The following is a 27,905-nucleotide window of genomic DNA, read 5'->3' on the forward strand; positions in this document are numbered from 1 at the left end:
CCATTGTAGCCTTTGATGTTTTCAGGAATCCTGACATGTCATTCTTGATTCCACAAAAATGAGTCTGCTTTTGTTCTTAAACTTTTAATGATAAATCTCTATTCCACACACTTAGCAAAATACTTCTAGGACTTATGAGTTAAAGTCTAATTTTTAGTGGTTAACTTAGAAAACTGAAAGCATTTTCCTTAAAATACTTTTTCCTCTAAAAGCCAGTGTTTGTCAGTCATCAGTATATTCAATCTTTATAAAACCATCATAAAAGTTACTTCCCGTCATCTATAAGCAAACACAATTCTCTTAAAATAAGAATGAGACCTTTCTTCCATGATGTTCCTCTATTTCCAGGATACTTTCCTCTTTTTTATGTTACACTGGCAAAGGGTACCTTATTCCTCCTTCTTATTACCTCTGCAATTTCTTCCTCTTTTTAATTTCAAATTTTTCCCTTCAATTTTTATTCCCCTTTGGCCTAGCATAAACCAAATGCAGCTGCCATTTATCAAAAATGTCCATATAAGTGTCAATAAGAAAAAATAAAACAAAAAATCAAACAGAAAACCCATAAAATCCTTTGGAGGATGACTGCTTTCGAAGTAATTTTACCAGAACTTAACAGTAAAATTTTTAGCCAGAAAAATGTTAGAAAAGCACACTTAGCTCTATTTTCTTTTAGGTGTATTTTCCCCAGTGCACTGGTGTTCTTAAAACATCATATGTGTAGATACAAGAGCATATGTTTGTGTGCTTGGACTGTCACACTAACTAAACCATGTTTTACATGCCAGTTTATCACCTAAAAAACCCCTAAAGCCCCAATTTATTTAATGAAGAAGTCATGCTCACAGCAATAGAAGCAGATGCCATCATACCACCACGTAAGCTAAATGTAAAGGTGCTGCATTTTGCTGAAGTAAATGTTCTTCTTCTGACAGATCACTTAAGCACAGCAGCTAATCCTCCAAGAATAAAGCCCCCTTACAGATTCCTTTCTTTTCTACTCTTAGACAAGCATCGACAAGTCCTAAACATGATTTTTTTAAGATGAATCAGAGAAGATGTTCAGAGAACAAAAAGATACTTTTAAAAAAATCACTGTCAAAATACATGTTACTATTTCCTGTAACTGTAAACAACATTAAACACAAAGTGTGTGATACTGCACCGATGTATAACCCCCAACTCCTAACTATGTGTGTAAACCATGTGTGAAACCATCAAGATGTTTTACATATCTACCTAATAAAAAGAAAAAGGTCATACAGGATTAACAATTAATTTTTTTCCAGTGCTAGTTTCACATAAATTAGCTCTTAGTTTTCATTCTAGACTGCACATATGTGTTAAATCAGCTTTTGTAGAACAGACCTTTTAACTATGAAGACTAGAAAAACTATCATTGCAAGAAATACTTATTCCTTATTTAGATACAGAACCTAACTGGGCTGAAAGCATGTTACAGCAGCTTACAGAACTGGTGCACTTTTGAACTGACACCAGATTGAAGCTACAATTAAACAGTTACTGAGAAAAGCAATCTGGAATAGAACAAACTGTGGTCTGACAAGAACCTGTACTGAACTCTGAAATATATCACCACCAGGGTATACCCACCTAAAAGTTCATCACACCCTAAGCCTGATGTGGTCAACAGACTCTTTTATAAACAAATGAACAGTTTTACAAAAAAGAAGTTGCTTAGGAATTCTTACCTTTTCATAGATTTTACTAATTTCCTCATTCGAGCTGAAAACCAGCTGAACTGACCCACAACCTGATGCCCAGACAATTTTTTGTACTGCCCTGATAACACAGATATCAGGGATGTATTTTGAAGCCTGAAAAAAAGAGAGAAATAAACCAAAGCAACATTAGAATGCAGCTGCAAATAACATTACCGTGGAGTCCAAATTCTCACAAATGAATTTTATAGCAAATTTAACTCTTAAAATTTCAAAATTTAATAAAGAATTTTCCCTTAAATAGAAAAAAGAGAGATGATGTATCTTGAAAAGTATTTGTACTTCACTTAAATAAAATTTCATTTTTTAACAGAAAGTAGGATTCTGATACTGAGTAAGGTATAGCAGGAACTACCAAATTCAATGCTAAATTTCTCAGTTTGGGAAAAAAACCCAAGAAACCACCAAACATGCATCTGGAAGGCAGCCAGCCTCTTAAGAAATGCAGAAACTTATTTCAGGGTTTTTCCTCATCATGGTATTTATTGTGCTGGCTGATAGCTAGCTCCACAAATTGATGCTTATAAAGTATTTGATCATTATATAAAGGGACTGTTCTACATTTAAGATATACAGGTTTTAACATTAATACAAACACAGTTCATGCATCTTATGAATGCAGAATCACTCTTCAGTATTTCGTGCATGGACTGAGTTAGCACCAATAGCTTCTACTGATATACACACATTACAAAACAAACTACAACTTACTACTTATAGTTTGCATCAACTTTAAAAAACAACACAAAACACAGCCAAGGTCTGTATTCTACGTAGAACTGTCCAAAAACTAGGGAATCTCTAAAAGCAGATGGCAGACAGTTCTCAAAAATGTCAAGTTCCATATTTCTAATGTTCAGGCTTAATAAAAAAGGGAGGCTGAACTACTAAGCTTTCTGCATCAGGAAACCTGAACAATGTGCATTGGTGTACTGACACGAACATCATCTGGAGTTACAAGGAAAGTAACAGTCATTTCATCTTTGTCACAAGCTAAGCAACCTCAGAGCAACAGCATCATAAGAAAAATTACATGGGGGTTTTTTTTATCTCATTGGAGTTTTAAAATCTTCGAGTATCAACATTTTTAAAAAATGTGAAAGATTCCTTTCTCTGCAGTAGTCTTCTCTCTGGCCTATGGAAATCATGTTGGATTTATTTTTTAAAAAACTGTGAAGACAGTTAAAAAGAGTCAGTCTTTTGGATGGAACATCAAAACATGAAAAAGAGAAAGAAAAAACCTTTCAAAGGCAAACTGTGATATATATGAAATTTAGATCTACAGCAGTTTTCATAATACCAGAAATTTGCAAACAAAATTTTAACAGCAATACTGTTAAAGAAATTCAGCTTTTGTTTGCTTTGACGTGCCTGGTGAAAGAAAAATAATGTATTTATTTATTAGAAGTCCTCCAGGAAAGACAAAGGCACAATTAAAAAACTTGCTTCATACCTCACCTCAAAAGACATTTCTTCTATGGAAGCAGTTTAATTAAATTGAGTTCAACTGGTTGATTTTATGTACAGATGCAACACCACCACTGATCTAAGGCAGATGGGTCAGTCTTGCATTCTAGTACATGGTGCTTTCCTTAGACACAGCCCTTTGTTCTGCAGGGATAGTGCCCTTTTCAACACCAAGATGATCATATGAGGCTACTTCTACCTAGATACCTCAGAAATGTTTTGGAGATGGTTTTGCAGATGTGCTATACAGCACAGAAACACCATCTTCACTGCTTCCACACTGGAAGGGACCCAACTCACTGTGGAAGAGGAATTTGCAGCAGTTCTGATTTCAGCTTCTGCTGATTTCAGCAGAATTCACTAATATATTTATTCACTGACATGACTCATGATTCCCACATCTAAATAGGGTTTGGCCATACCATATGGATAAGACTATTACATTTTCAAAGCACATTCTTTAACACTACTGAGGTCCACAATCCAATTTCTCACTTGCAACATTAATCCATTTTCAATATATAAAGATACACTGGTAAGGATTTGAGACTTATCTCTCAGCATTTAAAAATCATGTTCAATACTTTAAACTTCCCTTCCCCTTTCTGCTTTTCTCCTCAGGAAGAGAGTGTTACTCAGAAACCAAAACAGAGAAGACCAAAAAAAGAAGAAAGTACCACAAAAAGTGTTTTCAAAATACCCGTTAACTTCTTTAAATCTATTACATCCATTTTCTAAAGTTCTGATCTCAGGATAACAATATTCACAATCCATTAAAGAGCTTGTTCAGAAACTGCCTCTTCACTAAAGCCTCTTTATGGTATTAGGCACCAAATTTCATAATGCATATGGAAACAAATACTTTAAATTAATAGCTTATCCATCATATGAAGACTACCTAAAATGTTTCATGAAATTTTAAAAGGAAAATCCATGTTTTACAATGCAATAAATTTAAGGATTAAAAAAAGAGGAAAAATGCTGTAGGAAAAAAGGTGAAAGAGAAAGGAATTCACCAACCTCATCAGATATTTGCTGTGCAAGACGTATTGCTACATTTCTTAGCATGCATTCTGAAGTTGGATTAGGAATGTTTTGTAGGGCATTTTGTAGCACCACTGCCTGGTCATGCGTAGCCTGGTTTATCTGGAAGAAAGTACTTCTTATACTTACTTTTACATAGGGGAAAAAAGCAAAAAGATATGAAGATCTAAAGTTACTTGGAAAGGTTTGGCAGAAGTATGCAAGATCGTGGAAGGAAAACTACTTACAGAATCTGCAAACACCAAGATAAATCTCATTATCAAACAGATATCACATTTGAAGACACTTTATGCTGCAGTGTATGATCACAGAGTACAAGCAGTTAAGAGGAGAGGCACTTGCTCAGAACTTATTAGGTTTGGAAGCTTGTTTATTGATCAGATTACTGATCAAGACTATTCATAACAGAATGTTTACAGTTACACCTCCTTCCCTTTCTGTTGATGTAGGAAAGAAAGGGTTTGGTAAAACAATTGGCTCTCCCTCTGGATTAGGTAATAGTGTCCAGACAGTACATGGTTACAGTGTTCATTACACTGAAGTACATTTTAAACATCTGAGTTAGAGCACTACTGAAGAATTCTGTTCTGAATTATCCCTCCACTTTTTCTATGGTATTTCCATAACAAAACAGTAGCAAGACAAGTTTTTATCTTTTCTGTATTGGTTTGAGCATACAGTTCCTCTCCCTGGGCTGCAAGAGCTTCACAGTTTTGACAGTTCAAATCTGAAACAGTTGTTTCCTTCTCACAGACAAACAAAAGACTGCGGGCTGTGGTTACAAGCTAAAACTTCTTCAACAAAAGAGTTTCTTCATTTTCTCTGTACCATTTCATTCAAAAAAGCCACCTCAAATGCTGCTCAAAAGACCCACTGTGAAGTTGTTGTGTAACACCTGCCTTTGATCACACCCCTTGCTTTGTCAGCTTCACTAGGACAGTTGATTTAGGGAGCAAAATTACAGAACCCTCACCAAAGACTAAGAGAGCTTCCACGGTCAATTAATTATTGGAAGCAGGCTGGAAGTGATCAACCACAATATACATGGGACAAATCAAGTTCAGAATACTGTGTTTGACAATGTTTTTAATTCCACCTTCTATGAAAACAAGGAAGAAAAAAGTAAAAATTTAAAAGGTACTAGTGACAGCAACAGACTGATAACTGAAAGACTGCAGACACATAACCCTGGTTACCTCATTTCTCTCAAGTACTGATGGAAAGCCAAGACAGAAAGCTATGCTTTGGTACTTATGCTTTAGATAAGGCAGATGAAAGTTATTAACAAATCTCACCTCCATTCCAAGGTGTAAACTTGTTGGTGCTGCAGCAATAACAAAAAATATCAAAGTCCTTCAAACAGGATGATGACAACAGCAAGAATAACCATGTTTGTTCCAACAAATCAGTTAATATTATTAAGTTAGATGTTTGCAACACCAAACAGTGAATACCAGCAATCACGGACAAATGCCACTACCTCTTAATAAGTCAGCATAAATATATTTTAAACAGTACTTCAAGACTCAAAAGGTGATATCTGTGTTCCAAACTACCTTTTAAATAATTGTTGTAAGGAATTATTATGTTGTGAGGGCAGTAAAACTTACTCATTTAAACAGAACGAAGGATAGAGTGGCAAACATGTCTGCTTTAAGATGTTTCTATTATATTCTAATACAAGACATGAAAAGGGATCTTCACCTCTGGAAAAAGAATTAATCATGTATCTTCCAACAGATGTAGCTAAGCATAATGGATATTTATTTTTCAGACTTAAGGGGAATGTACTTGTCTGCTTCAGAGATGGATCTTAGTCAATACTGTGGAATAAAGTACCTTGAAGTGGGACTCTCTGTGTATTCTTGAGTACAGGTTGAGAGCTCAAGCAACTATTTGGGATGGAACCTCACAAAAGGCAAAAAAAATAAGCTAAATAGCTGGAATACTTGTGAAGTAAATGTTCAAGACAAACAGCAGCAAAGTTTACTTTTTGGGCTCTATGCTGTACATCTACTATAAGAGGACAGCAATAAAACCTTGACTCAGAACATACTTGTCTAGATGTACAAAAACTAACCTGCCATATTAAATATCCATAAAATCCACTACAGACGTGAGATCACAGTTCAGAACACCTGTGTCAGACTTTCCCCTTTCTAACTCTGAGAAATCTTAGGGTAGGACACCTTTCAGCCATCAGCACTTAACTTTGCAATGTACCTAAACCGTTCTCTGCAAGAATCTTTTACAAACAACACACAGAATTAGGACTTTAGCAATCCAAAGACTTGTCTTTATGTAGACAAAGGGCTGGCATGACTCAATACCAGTTCTGTTGGTTTCTGCTCTAATAGATACAAGAAATTCAGAGGCACATCCTTCAATAGACTCAGCAGCTCAAAAGAATCAGAATTCTTTTTGTGAACTGAATTTATGGGATAATGCACTTAGAAATTAAAAGTTACCTGCACTGACAATCATGCAAACCACTGAAAATCACATATAGAGCAAGTGCATCTCACACTAACTTTTTATAGTCACAAAGAAACAGGATTTTTTTTTGATCTCTTTTTTTAGACATTATCTGAAAGTAACAGGAGTTCTTGGCATGCAATGCACTCAAAGAATAGACTGTTAATGAAGAGTGGAGAGAAGTTGCTGCAGACAACATAAAAACCAGAGCACATTGGTATTTGCAGGAAGGAAGGTTCATATTACCGGTGAAATTGTACTTGTGCCTTCCACAACTGGCTGACAAGCTTCTGCCACAGCTCGAACGTGGCCATAGCCAATGGCTGTTAGCAACAATTTGGCTATTTTCAGAGCATTAAGGTAGGCACCCCTTCGAGTTTCCATATCTGCGTTTGGCAGGAAGTTATTTCTGGTCAGCATGCTCAACACAAGAGGCAAACCCCCACTTTTTAAGAAGTTGTATTGGAAGTCACTGGCATCTTCTCCCAGGGGTGCACTGGCAGGCATTAACAAGGCATAAACTACCTGTAGAAAAAAATACAGAGTTAACTAACAGCAATGCATCAGCTTGGATAGAGATACTGAACATGAGAATATATAGGAATACTACTTAAACAATGCTTTTGACAGCATTGGTCATACATGTTTATTCCAGTAAACTGTTAAGTACTTTTGATTGCTAATTTCAAACCAGAACTTGATCTTAGACTTCTATAACATTACAGAAAGGACTGCCACAGGGAGAGCTGAAGATTTTTAAAGAACAGGCAAAGCATCACAAACCTCTGTTAGGTACAGCACTTGTGAGGCAGAAGGACCAAAGAAGAGCGAATCAAGGGATGGACTAAGGCTGCTTTCCCCAAGCTTTGCGTGATCTAAACAAATAGCTCTTAGTTTCTCAACTGTAGTGTTATCTGCAATAAAAACACAACTTGTAAGCATTTTGTAACAAAACTACTCCACAACAAGCCAGTACTATTTACAAATATAAATCTGAAAAGTTTTAAGTGTATCAGAACAGTCGCAAAAAGCTACAGACAACATCAGACTATCAAGTGTTCTGCAATGATTATTACAGTCAAAAGTGATCCTGTTAAAGCAGTGCTACAAAATCATTTCAGAATACAACACCTCTCCCCATTTTCACTGCACTGTGGCACTGAACCCCAATACCAACTGTAAGCTACACAACTTGATATAGCAGAGAAGAAAGAACTATTTGGGAAAACATTTACAGCCCTAATTAGGATCAGTCATAAATTACAGTATCAATAAATTACCAGAAAGTAGAAAATACTCCCCTATCTTCATTTTTCTGTAACAGGTGAGAAATTATTAAAGAGAATATTACAAGATAAAAAAAGGATAAAATTAAGTTTTACCTGGTGGCATGAGCTTCATTAGAACACGAGCTCCATCTCTAAGGGGTGGCATATTTAGGCTACTGCCCAGGTCTGCAACTTGCCAAAGAAAAGAGATGTACCGAGGATGCAGTGACATGATCTTGAAATAAGCAAATTTAAAAAAAAAAAAAACACATTAAAATTCCTAGTTAAAGACAAAGTATAAGAAAAAATGCGTTTAAACTGCTAATTTCAGAATAAGCTTACCACTCCAGGCAAACAGCTTTCAACTTCTGGATTTGGCCCATCACTGTAGTGATTACCATGGTTGCCCGGAGAACCAGTCGAAGAGTCAGAAGAACTATCTGGACTTGAGGGCATATTAGAATTTATCTGTGTGAGCTTAGCCGTAATTAGCTGAAAAACACAATAATAGTTTTAATACCATGCATAAATTAAGATTCTTTATTAAATAAGCACCTGATATCACGTTAATGGCATAATACAAGGAGGAAGAATGGAACTATTTCACAAGAATAAGTGACCCTGTGCACGGTACTTTTCAAGCATTTACAAAAGGGAAGCAACATCTGAATTGAGGTAAATAACCAGCCTGCAACACTCACCGTTTTGTCTTTGAGGTTCAGCTGCCCAATGAGTTTTCTGTCATCTGCAGGGTCCACCAGCTCCCCACCAATGAACAGCTCCACTTTCGTGTGTGCACTGTTGGCTTTGATGCGGTTGAGGATGCAACGCCGCACTTGGCCAATGGTGTCGTTTGTGTGAGACCAAATGTCCAAATCTTCCACCTGCCGGCCTTGGTTGGGAAAACGAACTACCAGGGTGATATGTTTACCACGGAAAGCTCTGAAAATAAACACACCAGAAAAAGTTATTTTTGCCCTCATGAAATAGATTCTTTTCCCTGCTGTATTTTGTGTTGCAGGTATTTCAACATCAAATCTTTACGTATGATGATATTCTCTCCAGCATGAGATTTTGTGAAGGCCCAGCAACTACAAAAACAATACACACAGAATCTTTCAAGAAGTCAAACTTGGCACAAGTACATTAATCATATGGTCAAACTTACAGTCAGGTTACAAACATCAACAGAAATTTTAGAATTCTCTTATAAAGTTTAGATCTTTTCTCTGTCTGGTAACTTCCCAACCAAAATGTGCAAACAAAGATCAATCAGACTGGCAACGAGGTTTTGCTCTTTTAGCAAAGCAACTTAGCTTTGCTTTTAAATACACTAAGATTAGAAAAAGCCTTCAGGTCACCAAGTCTTAATGACTTCTGTCAAAAGCTGTTAGAAGTTTTACATTAGAATTCCAATTTTTAAAATCACAATTACTTAAAAAAAAATAAAATGAAATGGATCAAAAAAGGAAGAAACAGTTTCACATTAGCAGTGATCACACTTCCCACAATGGCAGGGAGCTCATTAGGAAAGATGTGCCCAGATAAGCCCAACAAACTAATCCCATGCAACAAAAAGAAAAAACTCCTCAGAAAGTTCCTTGCTAACAAGGCCTGTGAAAGATTAGTCTAATCAAACAAGCAGCCCATATAAAAAAGATGCACCCATAACGAACAAGAGAACTTCGTTAGGACTAATCAATCAATCAATCAATCCAATAAAAAAGCTGTAGGAACACTGCAAATTACTGACACACCACGAAGAAGCAGCAAAGGGCATTTAAAATAAGGGATGACAAACCCCTATCATGTCTAAAAATATTTTAGTTTTATCATAAATCTATAGCAATCACAGTGTATTCCTGATGTACTTTAGAGGCCTTCTTCCCACAGAGAGCAATTATTAACAGTGGAACATTTAAACACTTTTCTTTTCTGCTTTTCTCTCCTCTCTCAGGAAATATTTTGCTTATGAACATCTACACAACACTGGATTTAAGTGTTTGCTTTTTCTTTATACCAAAGACAAAGTTAAGGAAGAGAGAGCTAGGATTCAAGCTGAGTTTTCATTGAAGGACAAATACAAGAAGAGTGAAGGTATACAGAAAATAAATATACTTCAAGGTACTGTTTTCTTCTTCCCCCTCTTATGACGAACTTACACAGACTATTTCCCTTAGAAATAATCCCAAATTTAGGCTTGCAAAGTAAGATAAAAGATCTCTGTAAACAACTATGGAAGGTGAAAATATACATTGACATGTTTTTTGTAAAACAGGAATATGAAAAACAAAGCTTTGACGATGCTAATGTAAAGAACAGTATTGCTTTTAAGTAATTATCTGAAAACAGAACTAAATCCAAAACAATCGAGCCTCAAGGTACATTGTGCTAGTTAAAGAACAAAACACCAGCACAACAGGTTTACTCTCAGGTCTGCTGTCCCTTTCATGTATATCTGTATTTGCCTGATCTTTCAAATTAATTTTTTTAAAATACAGTTTCATGTATTAAAAAAGAAAATGGAATTCTGAAACTCTGTAAATACCATTCCCTGAATAGAAACCCTTTAGAATGCAAAAATCACAAAGCTATTAGTAATGTTTTAGTTTAACAAAAATCAAAATCACAATACTGCTTCTTCACACATACCTTGACATAGGTAGAATAGTTCTCTCTTCATGGTAATCACTGTCACATTCATTTATATATTCTCTCAAAACAGTCAACACTCTCACCATCCGTATTGCTTCTTGTCTTGCACAATTTATACTGTCTTTATCTCCATCCAACACACATAAAGTATCATAGGAGGCTTTTAGACGATCGAAACAGGACTGAATGAAGTCTTCATGAATCACTACCTAATTACATTAAGAAATTGGTGCAATTACAAGAAATATTAAAAATCATCTTTTCAGAAGGAAAATTCAATGGTAGAAGTAAAAAAAAAAAAAAATCCCCCAAACCAAACCATTTAACCAAATCAATACCATTGATAAAACAGTTCTAATTTATTGTGGCTTCAAAAATCTTACATGTCATCAGCAGCTGTAACTGTACAGTGCAAACTTGCATGTAAATAGAAAAAGTGGAAGTTTGGACAGAGAACACTCAACTGGACTTTCACTTCATCATTTTCTCAGACTGTTAATGAATCTTTAGCTGACAGTCTAGTACAGATTGACTTACTTAACACTAAGAGTGAACACAGAACATTTGCAAACCCTCAGAACAACTACCCTGGCCCCAGCCTCCAAAACCACATAACCAAGTTCCAGATACACTCATTTCCTGCACAAACTCAGAAACGGATTTTGAGCTAGATTCAGCAGAGTGGCGGTTGTAGCAGCTCTCTTCGTTCTGCCTGGTATCTAACATTTTATATCTGACATCTAACATCCTTGCTCCTGACCTAGACTGACACATAACCTAGAGAATCACTGCAAAAAATCTGCAGTGTCTCCAGGTAAGTCTGCAACCAAAACATGAACAGTCACAGCTACTGCAGCAAACCACAGTCCAGCAGCCACTTTCCTTAGAGGCAGCTCAGGAACAAAGGAGTTGCCAGCACACTGAATACTTGTGTGCATGTTGAGTCAATCCAACACTTCTGGAATTGTCAGATCTAACCATGCACAGATGCACAGATCGATGCACGCTTAGTAAGCCCAGACCTATTGCAAGAGAGAAGGCTCCAGCCATCTGCCACTGCAGTCAGATACAGCCTGAATGGCTGTAAATGCACCACCTGGAGCAGCTGTGCTGGATCTGGCAAACAGGCAGCTTTGAAGACTCTAAAAGTGTTTTTGAGGACAAGTATGAAAACTGAAGTCTTAAGAAATACAACTGGCAAGCTATCAACTGGAGATGGTCCAGAGGATTGACAGGAAGCTGAACATGAGCCAGCAGTGTGCCCAGGTGGCCAAGAAGGCCAATGGCATCCTGGCCTGTATCAGAAGCAGTGTGGCAGCAGGTCCAGGGAAGTGATTCTTCCCCTGTACTCAGCGCTGGTGAGGCCACACCTGGAGTGTTGTGTCCAGTTCTGGGCCTCTCAGTTCAGGAAGGACATTGAGGTCCTGGAGCAGGTCCAGAGAAGAGCAAAAGGCTGGTGAAGGGACTCAAGCACGAGTCCTGTGAGGAGAGGCTGAGGGAGCTGGGGTTGTTCAGCCTGGAGGAAGTTCAAGGGAGACCTCATCACTCTCTACAGCTACCTGAAAGGAGGTTGTAGCCAGGTGAGCGTCGGTCTCTTCTTCCAGGCAACCAGCAGTAGGATAAGAGGGCACAGTCTTAAGCTGTACCAGAGGAGGTTTAGATTGAATAGTAGGAAAAAAATTTTTACAGACAGAGTAATCAGGCATTGGAATGGGCTGCCCAGGGAGGTGGTGGATTCACCGTCCCTGGAGGTTTTTAAGATGAGACTGGATGTGGCAGCAGTGCCATCCATGGTCTGGTAACCATGGCAGTGTTGGATCAAGGGTTGGACTTGATGATCTCAGAGGTCTTTTCCAACCTGGTCGATTCTATGATCCCTCCACCAAATCTGTGCAATCATTAAATCATACAATGTTTGGGTCAGAAGGAACCTCAAATATCATCTAGTTAAAATCCCCCATGCCATAGGCACACTTTCCACTAGACCACGTTGCTCAAAGCTCCATCCAACCTGGCCTTCAACACTTCCAGCAATGGGGCAGCCACAACTTCTTTGTGCCAGTGACCCTCACAGGGAAGAATTTCTTCCAAATATCCAATTTTACCCTACCCTCTTTTCAGTTTAGAGCCATTTCTCCTTGCCCTATCACTACATGCCCTTGTCAAGAAGTCCCTCTCCAGCTCTGTTGTAGCCCCCTTTAGGTACTAGAACGTTGTTCTAAGGTCTCCCCAGAGCTTTCTCTTATCCAGGCTGAAAAACGCCAGGTCTCTCAGTCTGTCTTCACAGAAGAGTAGCTCCAGACCTCTGATCATCTTTGTGGCCTTCTCTGAACTCAATCCAACAGATCCATGCCCTTCTTATGTTGGAGATGTCAGAGCTGGATGCAGCACTCCAGGTGGGGTGTCAGGAGAGTAGAGCAGAGGGGCAGAATCCCGTCTCTGCTTTGGATGCAGCCTAGGACATGTTTGGCTTTCTGGCCTGTGAGTGCACATCAACAGCTCATGTTGAGCTTCTTGTCCCCCAGTGTCCCCAAGTCCTTCCCCTCAGGGTTGCTCTCAATCCATTCTCCTCCCAGCCTGTACTTGTGCCTGGGATTGCTCTGACCCATGTGCAGTGCAGGACCTTCTACTTGGCCTTGTCCAACTTCAGAAGATTTTCACAGGCCCACCTCAAGCCTATCAAGGACCCTTGGATGACATCCCTTCTTCTGACCTCACAGAAATTCGTTTTCTCTTCTCTGCCCTCTGAAATGCAGCTCCCAGCAAATATTAACACAGGGAGATAATATCTGATTTGCTAGAGCTCAGCTTGACCACTATACAGGGAAACTCTGTGACCCTTTGTAAGGGACATGACAGAAAAAAGAGATTACATTAGCTTGTGACAACACTCCACAGACCCAGCCAGGGAACACGCTGGTATAAATAAGTGCCACAACTGAAAGTTCCACAAAAGGTCTTCCTAAGTATATGACATTAACTGTTTTCTGAGTAGAAGGGTCAAATACAACAGACAAACTTAACATGAAAAATTTATCAGAGTTCAGCCTCCAAATATGAGAAAAAACTCTTTAATTCTGCATCTGACAAGAAACTGATGGTTGGACTCAGGAGTATACTCTGCAAAACATGAAAATTATTCTCTGTTTTCGAATCTTTCAACTATGAAAATATCACCAAATTGAATTTTATTACTGTTTTTCTATCATATTTCAGTTTTCTTGTTGGTTTTTTTTACCTGATTAACTTGTAACCTTGGGCCAAGATTAGTATAGATCTCTTTAAGAAGGTCTATTGCTCTGTTGGCGATGTCATCATTTCCCTGAATCACAACCTAGCATAATTTAAAAAAAAAAAAAAAAAGCATTAGAAATCTTAAAACTTGCTGGTATAAAATTTAAAAACATAACTACTACATAAGTATCTTTACACAACAGTATGTCTAATGATTTTATCAGGTGAAAGTGATTAAAATGCTTAGATACAGAAAATAAAACAACTTACACTAAAGATAATTATATAAAAATCATGGTTAAGAATTAGCTAGTTTTAAAGGAGTTCAGACCAAAAAAAAAAAGCTGATGTTTTATAAACAGAACAGAATTAGTGTTTATATATTCATCTTCACATAATATTCCAATTTTCTCTACTTTCAGAGAATAAGAAAACTATTTTTTCATATGCTTGAACAGCCTGCATCACCAAAGAGAATTTTCAAATACGTAAATGGCTGTGAGCAGGTGGAAGGGGAACAGGCAAATGAATTCTGCTTCTAACATGATAATCTAAATTTTAATTACTAGTCACCAGGTCTGAAAGTAGGTTTTACAGACAAACCCTGTAGGATACTGAGCTGAAGCTTAATGAGTTTTGTCATGCTGACCAGATTAAGGTGATTCCCAACACTAAAACATGCTATCATTATGTGGGCACTCTGTTCACAAACAGTGTGAATTTATTTGTATACAAATTGTGATCTATTTTGGTTTTAACTATTATCACCAGGATTAAAATACCTAATCCTTCAAAAAGCCACAACCAAAATTACTGGAGACAGCTGTTGTACATGTTTTACAAAAACACAGCCATGATAATCATGCCACAGTGCACCACTGTGGGTTTTAATGCAGCTCTTGAGAACCAGGAACACTCTGAAAAAATTACACAACAGATTAGATACTGATGTTTTTCCCCAACAGACTCGGTAAGCTTCAGAAAGCAACAACCTTCCTATTGAAAAGGAAGATTTTATATGTATAGAACAGGTGGCTATACAGAACCTGTGGATCCTGCATAACCACCAGGTTTAGGCAACAGGTTGTGGCTGTAAGAGAAAGAATCAGAGCAGTGGTCATCTGGTCTAATGTAGAATCACCCCAGGTTACCACACCGCAAGGAATGCAATAAAGTAGCTTATTAATGCACGGAACAAAGTTTAATTATAATGTACACGTGAAAGAAAAGAGAAATCTACAGGTAAATCACCAGGAACGATCCTTTCTTCTTCAACAGTATAGGCAAATTTTTAATTTCATGTGCATACATAACTAAACTTATGTTTCAAACAACTTTCCATCAAGTATCAGTCTGCAAAGTTACCAGCTTGTACACTTGCTGGGAAGACAGTGGAGTCAAAAGTCATGCATTTACTTTGAAGAAGTAGATTTCTGTAATTTCAAGATGAAATCACACATTCCTAAAAATATTAAGAGACTGAGAAAGACTCAGCACTTAAACTTTCAGATGTTTCCTCCAATTAACTCACCCTCCAAAGGTAGTCTAATCCTATTAATTCCAGATCATCCATCATATAGGCTCTTCTCTTTGCTACTAGCTTTCCTTCCCGACAGTTCACAGCTTTGAAGAAACGTTCAAAACATTTCATTCCATTTTCTGTTAATAGGGAAGGATCCAGCTGAAGCACATTATTTTCAAAGAAGTCCTTATTAATGTCAGGGTCTAAGTCTGGTTCATCCCCCATTAGTTTGGAATACCATTTAAAACAGGCTTCGCGATCACAAAGATAAACCGCATTTTCAGCTAAACACTTCCAGATTTGCTTCGCCTGAGGGGCACAGAGCCACAGTTGACCATCCTTCAATAAAAATCTTGAGCAAAACAGAGAGACAATTAACAGCACTTCTAACACACATCCAGGGTTACAGTTCAGTAAAAAGCACAGGCACAAAGGTGAATGTATATCTATATATATGTAATTCATTTATGTATCATAAGCATGACCTTGAAAACTTTATTTACATCATGAATACATTTATTTACATCATAATTAGCCCCATGATTTCTTAGTAAGTTTAAACAGATCAAGACTTTATATTCCAAATAAAAAAGGAATAAGATTCAGCAAAAAATGTCTTGCACAAAAATACCAAGCACTGTTTACATTTTATACATAAAGAAATGTACATCTCCTAATGTAAACTATTTAGTTTAAAAGTCAGGTCACAACATAAGAGAATAAATTAATTCTGCGAGCACTCACAATGTTTTAACACTTGCTTTAGCAAAATTGCAAAAAAAAGTATCAACTCTACAGAATAAAGTCAATGAACTGGAAATTTTTCCTTTTATTTAACCAAGTTTTTCATTTGTGTTAAACTATTAAGACAGAATTATTAAGAACTTCAATTCTGAGAGCTAACACTAAGGATCTTTCAGGAGGAACAAATGATAAAGTTCTTTAGAATAATTTTTCTGATTGAAAATCTTTTCTATGTAAAAGAAATCAGGGCCTAAGTTACGGCACTGCTTTTCAGAAATTGCTATATATTCTACATTTAACAACTGTGGGACTTCATAAATTTGTGTACATTAACAAATAGTGAACTTAAATCTAAGGAAGTTACAATATTTAACATGCAGGAGTGATAAATTAAGCCTATCCATATGTTATTGTATAAGTTCATTAACCATTTAACACATAAGATTAATTCATAAAAATTCTTGGTAAAATTTTAAAAAGTAAAAAAATCTCCATTAGAAAACAAGTAAAGAATATGTCAGAATTTGACACTTCAAGTATTTTTACTTATCTAAAAAAAGGTTAAAAACAACTGAGATAAAGTCAAGCCAGCCTAAAAAGCATCAACATACAGCAGCTCTCTGATGAGCAGAGATCCTTTGTTTTCTCAAACAGCAGATGGCCAAAAGTCATCCAAATAATTTTATTCCAGTGTCTTTCTATGGCTCAGTTGCTGACAAAACAACACCAGTGGCTGACAAAAGTATATGTCAGGTTATGATTGTGGATTTAAATCTGGTGTGGTGCAAGAAATAAGGACACATGGCCATATCCCTGTTGGGAACGTTTTAAACTTTCAGCTAAGTTACTCCAATAGGTATGTAACTGCATCCACCTGCACACTGTATTGAAGTCAGTAGGGTTCTACACACAGACAGGAAAAAAACACACAAATCCTAGTGCAGAATGAGAGCCTTGGATTGCAAAGATCCTAATAAACTCTATTTGAATATTCCAACAGTAGCATAGAAGCCTCTAGGAAATAAAAAACAAACCAAAACAAAACCACTCAGTGTATTTTTGCATCTGAGTTTTGAAAGAAGTTAACACAACAACTTAAAGCTGTAGAAGAAAAAGAAATGCAAAGGGTTTCTTTTTCTTTAAAGTATTCAAAGTATTCTTACAGAAGTCAAACAAATATTCAAGTTAAAACTTACCGTAAGAAGTTGAGTCGCTCCTGTACTTCCTGCACGTGACTGTATCTGCTTCCTGGCCTTACAGTTTGAGGATCATATTCCCCATGCTCTGCAAATAAAAGACAAGACATTCAGAAAAGGCATGCTGACTCCACAAGACAGGATGTGTTTGAGGACTTGTTATTCTGAATATAACCAAAACCACTCAAAACCCAGCAAATTTTCAGTAAGGTGCATGAAAAGAGTTTTCACCAAGCTGCTACCTGTTAGTATTTCGTCCTAGATTAAAATGAGTATAGGCAAAGACCACCAAGGTCTATAATTAAATCCACAATTAGGTGCAAATACATGTGCTCACTGTTCAATCAAAGTATTACATAAAAATTAGGAACCTGCATTCTTCTACTTCAAATCAATTTTTCCTAATTTTAGGTAGTCAGTTTGAAGCCAGAATTCAGTTAAAAATGGAAGTATACCAAACATATAATTCAGATTATCCAGCGGGGTTTTTTGCTGAGGATGCTTTAGTTTCCTTACAGAACATCTTTTCCAAAATTTAAATTTTCCATTTTTGGACTTCTTCCTCTCCAGAGGAAATAATTTCTGCATTTCTTTAACACCTTTATAAGTAGTTATGTACACAACATCACTCAGAGGAAGAAAATAAGACAACTTTATCTACTCTAAGTTTCCAAATACAAGACCCAGATGCCTGTAATACTGACAAGCTTGAAAAACAGAAGTAGTAATTTTAAAATAAGGCAAGAAGTCAAACTTCTACCTGCATTTTGTCAAATCTTAGCATAATATTTTGCTTAACAAACAGCTGCTTGCTTCACAGGAACACAGGTGTTGGTGTGGTTTTGTTTGGTGTTAGGTTGGTTGGTTGGGTTTTATTAATTAAAGAGATACAATCTAGATCTCTGCACAGACTACTTTCATCTGTACTAACAGTATTTCATCATGACACATGTTCATTATGACAGCTCCCTTATAAACTAATGAATGCTGTATCTCTTATTTGCAAAGGTGTACAAATTGCCTTTAGCTAAGATGACCCAGCCATGACAGACTGTGTCATGACAACATCAAGACTAATACTAGAATTTATCTTCAGAGCTGAAAATCAGTATCTCATATCAGGGAGGGGGAAAAAACCCAAACCAAACCAGTCTAACAGCTGAAGTCCATCAATGTTTCAAAATTAAGAGAAAAATTATTGTCAATATTGCTCTCTGTATCCAAGTGTAAAAGGTACATTACCTTAAAAATAAAATAAAAAGGGAAACAGAAGACTAGTAGTTAACTGATGTCTGCTAAACTGGAGACATTATGTTCACTGGAAATCCTTCAGAAAATTTAAATTATAACCCTAATGAAGTAATCATAAATGGGCAATTATCAAAAGAAGAAATATGAAAAAAAAAAATCAGAAGAAAGAATATAAAGGTAGCCAAACAAAAATTACTTCAGTATTAAAAGCAGAAAACTGGTAAAATATGCTGTGGCTCCAGAATAAGAAACAATTAGGGTAGATAAGCATATTGCAGAGAAATTAAAACTAACTACTTGAAGTGTTGGGCGTTCTGGGTGGGTTTTCTGTTTGATTTTATTTTGTTGAGGGGGAGTTGGTGGTGGTGGTGTTCATTTGTTTTCACTATGGGGACTATCTGGGATTTTTTTTCCTGACTGGAGTTTAATTCACAGACACAACAACATCAACACTGGCAACGACAAAAGTCAAATATTCAAACCCAGCCAGCTGCCCAAAGGCAATATGGATGCACTTCAGAATTCTGAAACACTGAACTACAGAAAAATTCTGTCTCCCTAAATATTATCTATATCACATTCTTTCTACATCTGCCAGATTTATTTTCTAATCTGTGCATCCCACAGCAAGTCCAAATGTGATCTCCTTAAAAACTGTTTTTACATACTGGAGCAGAAGAATGAACAGAGAAATTAGCGATCAAAAAACAACTAGTTGAAAATTTAAGTCTAATTAGTGATAAACACACATGGAAGATCATATGGCACAATTTCTACAAATAATTACATTTCATTAACACTTTGGATTTTTTTATTACTTCAGAAAAACAGAATATAAAAGAGAACTGACTAGCAATCTTCTAAAATTTTCAAAAGATCTTTGATAAATCATCAGAAAGATGAAACTGTGACCTCCTTCAGGACTACAAAATGCAATAGCAGTTGTCTCATCTCATGGAGGACTTCGGAGAGTTGGAGGAAAGGGTGAGTTCAGTAGAAGGGAAAATCATAAAGCGTGGAAAAAATTCAGAAACATAGATTAGGCTTCTCTTTAACAAGGTAAACATACAGAAGTGACTGTCACAGAAAATACTATGCATTAGTGAATAACAGGAGAATAGGAGCACTGTTCTCCATCAGAGAACACAACTATGGAAGCCTTCAAGGAAAAGAAAAATATGGCAAATTCAAAATTAATTTAAAAATATCCAAAATTACACAATAATTGCAGTGTTAACTGCCAAAGAGATCTGTTGACAACTGGATTTTTCATTTCTATGGCATTTGTTTGACTTGTGCTGTCTGGACGTTTGCCTTGAATTTTTTCCCTCTGTCTCATTCACCTTCTCCAGCCAAGCTTAATTTTACAGCTTCCAGTTCTTTCTGTCCTCACATGCATAATCTTTTTTCTCCTTTCATTTATTCCCTTTCATTTATATGCCCCCCTGGCATATTCCTCCTCCTCCACTAAGGCATGGAAGACAAACTTCACAGTGCTCTATGTTCTGCTCTATTTAGTATATAAAGCTGAAAATTAAAGAGTTTTTGCACAGGAACTGTGTCTTATTTAGTACAGTATGTGGAACATTAGGAGATATTTTCTGGTTGCCCTCAATAATGTAATAAAGCATCTAATAAAAAAAAATCCACACTATTATTCATCTGTTTTTGTTCTCTGATGCAAATGAGAAGTTCTGCAACAGCTTTGTCTCAGGAAAGCATAATTTAATTGCTTTGTAATTAGATTAAATTTAAAGCCTTCACACACATGCAATTCCTATCACATTGAAGATGTTCATATTCCCACTTAACTGAGTCATTATAGCTGGGGAGGGGCAGGGCAATGGGATGTGATTGAAATGAATGAAAAATAGTTCATACACCAACAGCATGTGTAGGTTATTTTTGGACAAAGACAGCATTGCTTTAGAATACAACAGCTGTTCATGATGTTTCCCTCCTAACCCTGAGGCCAAACCCCAGATTTCACAGCTGGTCAAAGCCCACGAGAAAGAAGAACAGAATCACAAACTATAAGATATCAATACAGTTAAAATGTGAAGTTCATTACAAATAAAATGGCATTTTTGCAGCATCTTAGCAAAGTTAAAGAGCACTCCAACAGCTTACAGAAGTTACATCACTAATACTTGTTCTACTCCACCTTCCTGTGAAGACTAAGGCTAAGACACTATGGCTTGAGAACAGACCAAATAATTTAGTATCATTTTAACACTAATTAGTGCAGTGCTATCATTAATTAAGGAACTTAAATTAAGGTAATACTCCCATGTATTCCTGAATAGAGAAATGTATTTGCAGTGTGCAGATTTAACTAAATGTCATTCTCACTGACCTATACCTGGTAGAAGCGACCACCTTCACAGAGCACCACTATTCACACAATATCCTCAAGGACATATTTTCGGTATCTTTTATACAAAATATATATTTAGTACTCCAAAATTAAATGAAATCCAAAATTAAAGGTGCCTAGGTAACCTTTCCTAGTGGCGTAAGACACAAACTTCAGAATGTGCAAATATCCTGTCCTCTCTGGACTGTCTACACTGAATTCCTCCACAACACACTGTGCCGTATCTGAGAAGCAAATGAAAGGCTGGCAGGATGTTATGATGCCAGGGTAGAAAACAGTCCCTGGTTCCAGTCAGTAAAGTCAGTGGTGGAGAAGGAGGGGTGTAAACCTCCTCCTTCCACTTCTGTTGGTTTAATTTTATATTAAAATACTGTGGTCTAGTGTAACAAGGAGTCTCCTGGTCCACCATTATCCTTCACTTCCACACTTCCACCTCAGTAGCTAAAAGTTAATCCAGAGTATGAGGGTAAATTCATCAGCGAATGGCTGAGTTTAGCCTAAAATAAATAAATACTAACACGATGTGTTGCCAGTAACAACTGCAGTGAGAAAGCAACTGAACAGATACGGGAGTTACCTTGTAAAAACAAATGGTATCCCTGTGGTTTAAAGTCCTTCTCCCTGACAAATTCCAAATACTGACTTCAAAAGGAGGCGATTAAAAAAGCTTCTCAAAGGAGCCTTCAAAAATTCAAAACTAGAAGCTTTACTACTAGGATTTTCCACAAAAATAACTACCCTAGCCTAAGTAGGGCAAGATGATGTTTATCAATCCACAGATAAATGAGAGTTGCCACTTCCTCATGTTCAACTATAAAACACACATTTTCAATTATAAAAAAGAAAAAAAATAGCATTTTAAACTTTTCTTATGCAATCAGACACCACAAGAGCTTTCAACCCCACAGACATCTGGAAATTAAACAAATAAACTTCATAGTTATTTTATTATGGGAATTTGCTTTTAACTCCATTTTCAACTGGAGTTTTCATACACCCTCTCTGAGGCAAATTTTTTGTTAAAGCTTACCTTTAGCATACTGCCTCATGCTTTCCATATAGGCAGAGAGATTTTCTGCAACCAATGTAACTAGGGCATGATTGTGCTGAAGTTGATTGATTAAGTCATGTCGGTAAAATACGTGGGGACTTCGCTGAGTTTGACTGAAAATAAAATACAAATGTCAGAGGAAAAGTAGAGAAGTCTTGCACCTAACAGTTCAGAAATCAATTTAAGCAAATAATCTTTGATGCAAGTTCTTAGAGGATCTTGAATAGAAATCATATTAAGTTTCTGACAATATTTTTCCTTTTTTTCTTCTGACACACCAACAGTTCTTACCAGTTACTAAAAGCAGCGAATTTGTGAGGATTATACAGTTACAATGTGTATGAAAAATATCAAAGCGATCTGAGCAACTCAGTGTGCTGGAGGGAGAATACCTGCAGCAAGACAGACTAGAAATACCTGCCCACAAAGTGCACAGTATTGACAGAGACCCTCAACTGTAGTGTAACTACAACACACACAACTCATTTTCTTCCTCAACCATCTGATATTTTCTATATTTAATATTAAAACACTAAGTAAAACTTGAGACCACAATGAAAGAACACTAGTGAATAACCACAACAGTTAAAAAAACCTGCAAACAGTATTGTTTTTTTTTTCTAACGATATCTGGGAAAAATGTTGGTGCAAACAAAAAAAGACACACAAAGCATAGAGTCAAAACAAAAAAAAAATATCCAGAAAAGTTCAAAAAAATAAATAACCCAAATAAATAATCAGATTATAAGTTCAAGACCTGGTAAAAAATGCTGCTCTTAAACAACACTAGACATATTTAGATTACAAAAGTAAACTGCAAAAGAAAATAAAAAGCTTGGGTCCAAGACCCACATGCCATGAACACTATCAAATTCTAGAACCTGGGGACTCATCACCTCTGCAGAACACTCTCAAAATGTCTCAACTGCTGTAGCTGCAGATCAGAGCACTGATCTGGACTGCATAAACAAGGCAAACTAGTGCTGCTCTTCCATGGTAAAGAGAAAAAAAGAAAACAAGTGGGTGTCAGGGGGAAGAGTGAAATTCCTCATTAGCACTCAACTGATCCCATAGCCTGCCCTGAGGAAAGAAAAATGTCATTTCAGAATTGTCCTCTTTTCCTTCAACACTTCAAAAAGTAGACCCTAGAATTACCTGAATGGATTACAGGTAGGAATCCTCATCCTTTCTAGGAAACAGGGTCTCCACACTACAAGACCTACAGCACTCTACAGTATCCCCACAACCTTAGAGAACAGTGGGGAAGGCAAAAAATGCCAGTTCCAGCACCAGCTGACAATGATCTTGCAGCTGATAACCACATTTCACTGTAGATGTAACAACAACAGATAAATTGATTCACTGGACCAAAGATCATTGCCAATTTGGGTTTAAAAGACAGAAGCCATCAACACCCTGCCAATAATTTTGTTATCTGCAACCAACATAATTTGCCCTCCTAAGCATTGTGGTCTTCAGAAGATTGAATTTCATAATATGCAGAATTTTCTAAAACAGTTTGGAAGTGGCACTTAAAACACAAATTGTGTTAAAAAGAAACCGGGAGACTGAGATCTCTGTCAGAGAGAAAACAGAATGGATGGATGCATAAAAGAAAAAACATACAGAACTTCATATACTCGGAACATTCTTTGTTTTCACTTTAAGAAACTTTCCAATTATGTTTCATTCCATCTCCACCAACCCTCCTTACTCAGAATGAACCAGCAGCAAACACAGGAAAAGGCTGGAATATCTCTATTTTAGTGACTACCCAAGATGTTAGCTCTAGACAGAGAGTTGCATTCACAAAGGGTAACAGTAAATAAGAACACTGATTATTTGGGAAATACACATCATGAAACGACTAAAGGAGCAAACAGAAGCAAGATGGAGTGTTTTGCAGAATCAAGATATTGAAGTGTATATTTATACTCATAATATTAAGCATTTGTATCAATCTCACAAAGTACAGCAACACAAAAGCTTTACCAGCAGGAGACTACAATGTTCTGGGTTAGATATTATTCACTTCTCTCCTTTCTCAACTACGTGCACAAACAGTAAATTTGCACACAGATTCACCTTGGTTAGCAACTATTTCTAAAAGCTGAATAATTGTAATAACTAGAGTTATGAGCTGCGATTTGTGAGCTGTTACACTGTGTTTGTGAGCAACATTCAAGATGTTATTTTGATCATCTGTTGGGATAAAGTCAAAGGCAAAATTATTGTCTTCAGGCACAGGAAAAAAAGCTGATCTGACAAGCTCTTTTAGCATGCTTTCTAGTATTTAAGCAAATTCTACATGCAACTAAAATTCTCCTTAAGCATCTAAGGTTAGACTGTGTTATGATGTTGCCATTAGAACGCATTCATTTAATGTGTAATATTATTACACATTAGTTACTACACACTCATTAATGTGTAACAACTGAGGAGCACGAAAAATTGAAGCTAACAGCAAAACTCAGATTTTCATTGTGTTCCTACTAAATGGATACCCAAAGCCAATGTATAAAAAGAAAAAACAGCATTTTGAAATGGATGATGAAGTATTTTGGCAATACAAAAAAGGACATTTCATAGCCAGAATGCTTATTTGCTAGAAAAATACTGGCAAAATGAAAAAAGCAAAATTCCAAACAACTTAATTTAAACGGATTAAAAAAAATATTTATCTGCACATATATCTTGCCCAACATAATACTGCCCATATAACTCAGCTTTTGAAGATGAGAGTTGCTTTGCTAAATGAACAAATGCTATGTACCATTAAAAATCCAAACAGCAGTGACCAATCCCAGCAAATTCTACTACTTAGGCTAAAAAGTGACTTGAAGCATCATTGTTGCTCTAAAGCACTACCAAAACCCCTGAACTGTCAATGCTCAATTAATTCTTCTGGGTAAATAATTTAGGAGATGGATCTTATACTGCTCAGGTAGATACAGGTCAAATTTAAGTGCTTGACATTAGTCTACAGGAGGCTCTACCTCCATCAGCCAACACAGAGAAAATTAAGATGATTAATTATCTGTACAGTAAAGGTCAGCATGTTGAGTAATAGACTCTTTCTCAGTATTAAAAAGTGTCCTTGCACCTGTAAGAGTCCTTGCACTTACATAAGAATTATTTTCTGTTGTAATTCTGGTTAAGCTGAACTTCCCAAAACGTGTAGCATTTCTCTGTGGTCAGGGAGCTAAATTTTGCCAAAGCAATTGTACAACCAATTCATCACTTTGTTCAACTTTGTTGCATGAATAACTAGCAACAATTAAAACCTCCCTCCCAAAAGAATTTCTACAGTGCCAATGGCATAAGATAATTTATACTTAGTTTTGCCAAGAATCAGCAGCCTTTGCTGTTGGACTGAACTTTTCATTGCCACTGCCAATCAACTGGACCACCCCAAAAGAGCAGCATAAATGGGACTACTGTTGCACACAGAAAGCTCTCAGACATGTTTTTCAGACAGCAGTCACATACGCCTACATTGACCTGGTTTTGATCCAAATGCTAGAAGGATGTTAGCTATTAAAGTTTTAAGTCAGATAAGGTGATAGAAAGAGGTATGGGAGGCATAGATTACAATTTCCAAACCTTATCAACAGTTATCAGAAAACTAGGCGGGCTGAAAAGTCAGTGATTATTTCAAAATGATGTTTTCACTCAGTAGGTTTCCCAGCCACTTGGGCAGTAATAATATCTGACTAAAAAAACTCCCTCAACAGTATCTTGCTAACAAAGGATGCTCCACAGGAAGAGGTCTTTGTAAGTCCCTTGATTAAAACTTGCAATTCAAAGTTTACTTTCCTGCCATATTTGTTTTCAAATCCTGCATAAATATGAGGTGTTATTACATACTGCAATGCAGACTGCCCGGAAATCTGAGGATGAGATGGTTTTAAACAAAGACGAGAGACATTCAAGCCATCTAACTGTACACAGACCATACAGGAAACCTAAACTTCCACAACCAAAAGAAGTTTGGTTCCTCCCAAGATTACTTCAGAGCAGAAACCTAAATCAGTACTTTGAATGAGCTCTGCTTCAATAATTACTTAAAGCAAAGCATCTTTGTTAAAGGCACTGTGTTAAAAGCATTCAAATTGAACAACCACTCTGCATGATCAGGTAGCTTGATTTGCCTGGATCTTACAGCATGAAAAAGGTTAAGGACTCCAGGACACAGAAAACAAACTTTTCTCCTAATTAGCAGGTGACTCTGTGACCTTGTTGGATAAACCTCAAGCAATCATTTATGTGAAACTGTAAAGGATTAAAATGTTATGGAAAAGTTGAGAAATATGTTGCAAACTAAATGAATAAAGAAAACTCTAAAAGCCAGGAATGCAGTATTATCACAGCTCCTGAATATGGTATCAGTAAGAAGATAGTGTTGTGCAAACTGAGGTTTATTTTCCTTAACTTTCCCTGACTTGATCTTTGCTGTAAACCAACTGTAACAGCAACACTGATTTGAATAGTTTATCTGTTCACAAGTTTTAAGACAAAGCAATTGTGCACCACTGATAAGCAAATTTCAGGAGTCTGTAAAAATTCTGATGTGGATACAAATACTGATAGGGGCACAGAATTTCAGCTCTTTCTGCAGTGAGAAGACATTTAAAATAACTAAAACAAGCACATATATTTTAACAAGTCCAAACAGACAACTGCTTTTCATTTTTATTTCCTTTTAAAAACAACCATCAAATGAACCCCACACAAAACAAGCAAACTCCCTCCCCCCAGTAAAACAATTCTGTTCAGGAGAGAAAAATCAGTAGAGTATTTCTCTCAGACCAAAAAGTCACCTTTGATTTTAAGCATATAAACTAGATGACCTGCATGAATTTGTCATCAAAGAACAGGGATAGGTGGGTATGTTTGTGGTTTTGGATGTGTGTGCATATGTCCACACAAAAACATAAAATATACTTTGTAAGCTAATTCCATTGTTAGACAGGGAAGTCCATGAATAACAGAAAAGCAAACTCAGATTTTCCACTAGATTACAATTACAAAAATTAATAAAAGCATGTTTGAAGAAGTAGTTAATGGTCTCTTACTGAACTTAGGTGCCTGAATTTTTAGAGGTTATTTATACATACTAAAACAAACTCAAGAACATCTTCCAACACAGGTTATGGTTTTACCTAAGTTTTACTGACTTTCTGTAAAAAAAAAAGTTAAATTTGCCTCATTCCAACCCATCTGCCTTTTGGCAGAGGAAACTCCATATGCATTCAATTCTTACCTCAAGTTCTGTGGTGCTTCACCAAACAAACTGCAAATTTCTCTAATTTGTTTCAGTGCAGGAATGACCCATTTATCATTTGTGCGAAGTTCTTCTATAAAACGATCTATCCACTGGATCTTCTGTGTATCTCGATCCTTAAAGAACAGCAGTTCATAATCAAAATCAAGTACATTGCAAAACTGTATATTCCCTCACTGTTTCCAAGACAGAACACACATACAACACCAAACAAATGCTAAATCACCTGAGTTCTGAAGCATAAGGAAAGTATCTGAGCAGCATGATATGCTGGCAGAAGTCACCAGCGTGTCACAAACTCCGTGCCTTCAAGCACTCAGCACTTATTTAAGAAGTGCTTAAATAATCCGCTCTCTCTTAAAGCTTTCATTTATTTCTACTCACTGTTACAAAATACCAAAAACCAATGACAAACTGTTTCTTCACTTAACAAGACAGATAATGGATTAATTTTGGACCATAATGAAGTAGTGCTCTGGCAGACTTCCACAGAACTTTGGGTGGGGAAGGAGTGTGTGTAGTAGTTTCGAAAGGACCTTTGCTAGGTCCTTTCTAATATTATACAACACATATAAGGACTTACTGGGAAAAAAAA

At 36.6% G+C, this 27,905-nt stretch overlaps 1 protein-coding gene across 5 annotated transcripts in view; it reads right to left on the reverse strand.

Moving 5' to 3' along the window:
* USP9X (ubiquitin specific peptidase 9 X-linked) overlaps positions 1 to 27,905 on the reverse strand; it is a 101,259-nt gene that overhangs the window by 29,240 nt on the left and 44,114 nt on the right. For 4 of the 5 annotated variants that reach the window (XM_027636122.1, XM_027636113.1, XM_027636102.1 and 1 more), the window contains exons 13-25: positions 27,290 to 27,426; positions 22,006 to 22,139; positions 17,348 to 17,435; positions 15,417 to 15,759; positions 13,890 to 13,985; positions 10,649 to 10,860; positions 8,698 to 8,938; positions 8,339 to 8,488; positions 8,111 to 8,231; positions 7,512 to 7,642; positions 6,975 to 7,253; positions 4,230 to 4,355; positions 1,713 to 1,838 (exon numbers count right to left, since the gene is read on the reverse strand). In XM_027636122.1, coding sequence (XP_027491923.1) covers positions 1,713 to 1,838; positions 4,230 to 4,355; positions 6,975 to 7,253; positions 7,512 to 7,642; positions 8,111 to 8,231; positions 8,339 to 8,488; positions 8,698 to 8,938; positions 10,649 to 10,860; positions 13,890 to 13,985; positions 15,417 to 15,759; positions 17,348 to 17,435; positions 22,006 to 22,139; positions 27,290 to 27,426 — 2,184 coding nt within the window. The remainder of the gene's footprint in view (positions 1 to 1,712; positions 1,839 to 4,229; positions 4,356 to 6,974; positions 7,254 to 7,511; positions 7,643 to 8,110; positions 8,232 to 8,338; positions 8,489 to 8,697; positions 8,939 to 10,648; positions 10,861 to 13,889; positions 13,986 to 15,416; positions 15,760 to 17,347; positions 17,436 to 22,005; positions 22,140 to 27,289; positions 27,427 to 27,905) is intronic. The other variant, XM_027636129.1, reaches the window with a different exon arrangement.

Source organism: Corapipo altera, unplaced genomic scaffold (assembly GCF_003945725.1).
Source record: "Corapipo altera isolate COAL_440 unplaced genomic scaffold, ASM394572v1 0, whole genome shotgun sequence".
In the NCBI taxonomy this organism is placed as follows: domain Eukaryota; kingdom Metazoa; phylum Chordata; class Aves; order Passeriformes; family Pipridae; genus Corapipo; species Corapipo altera.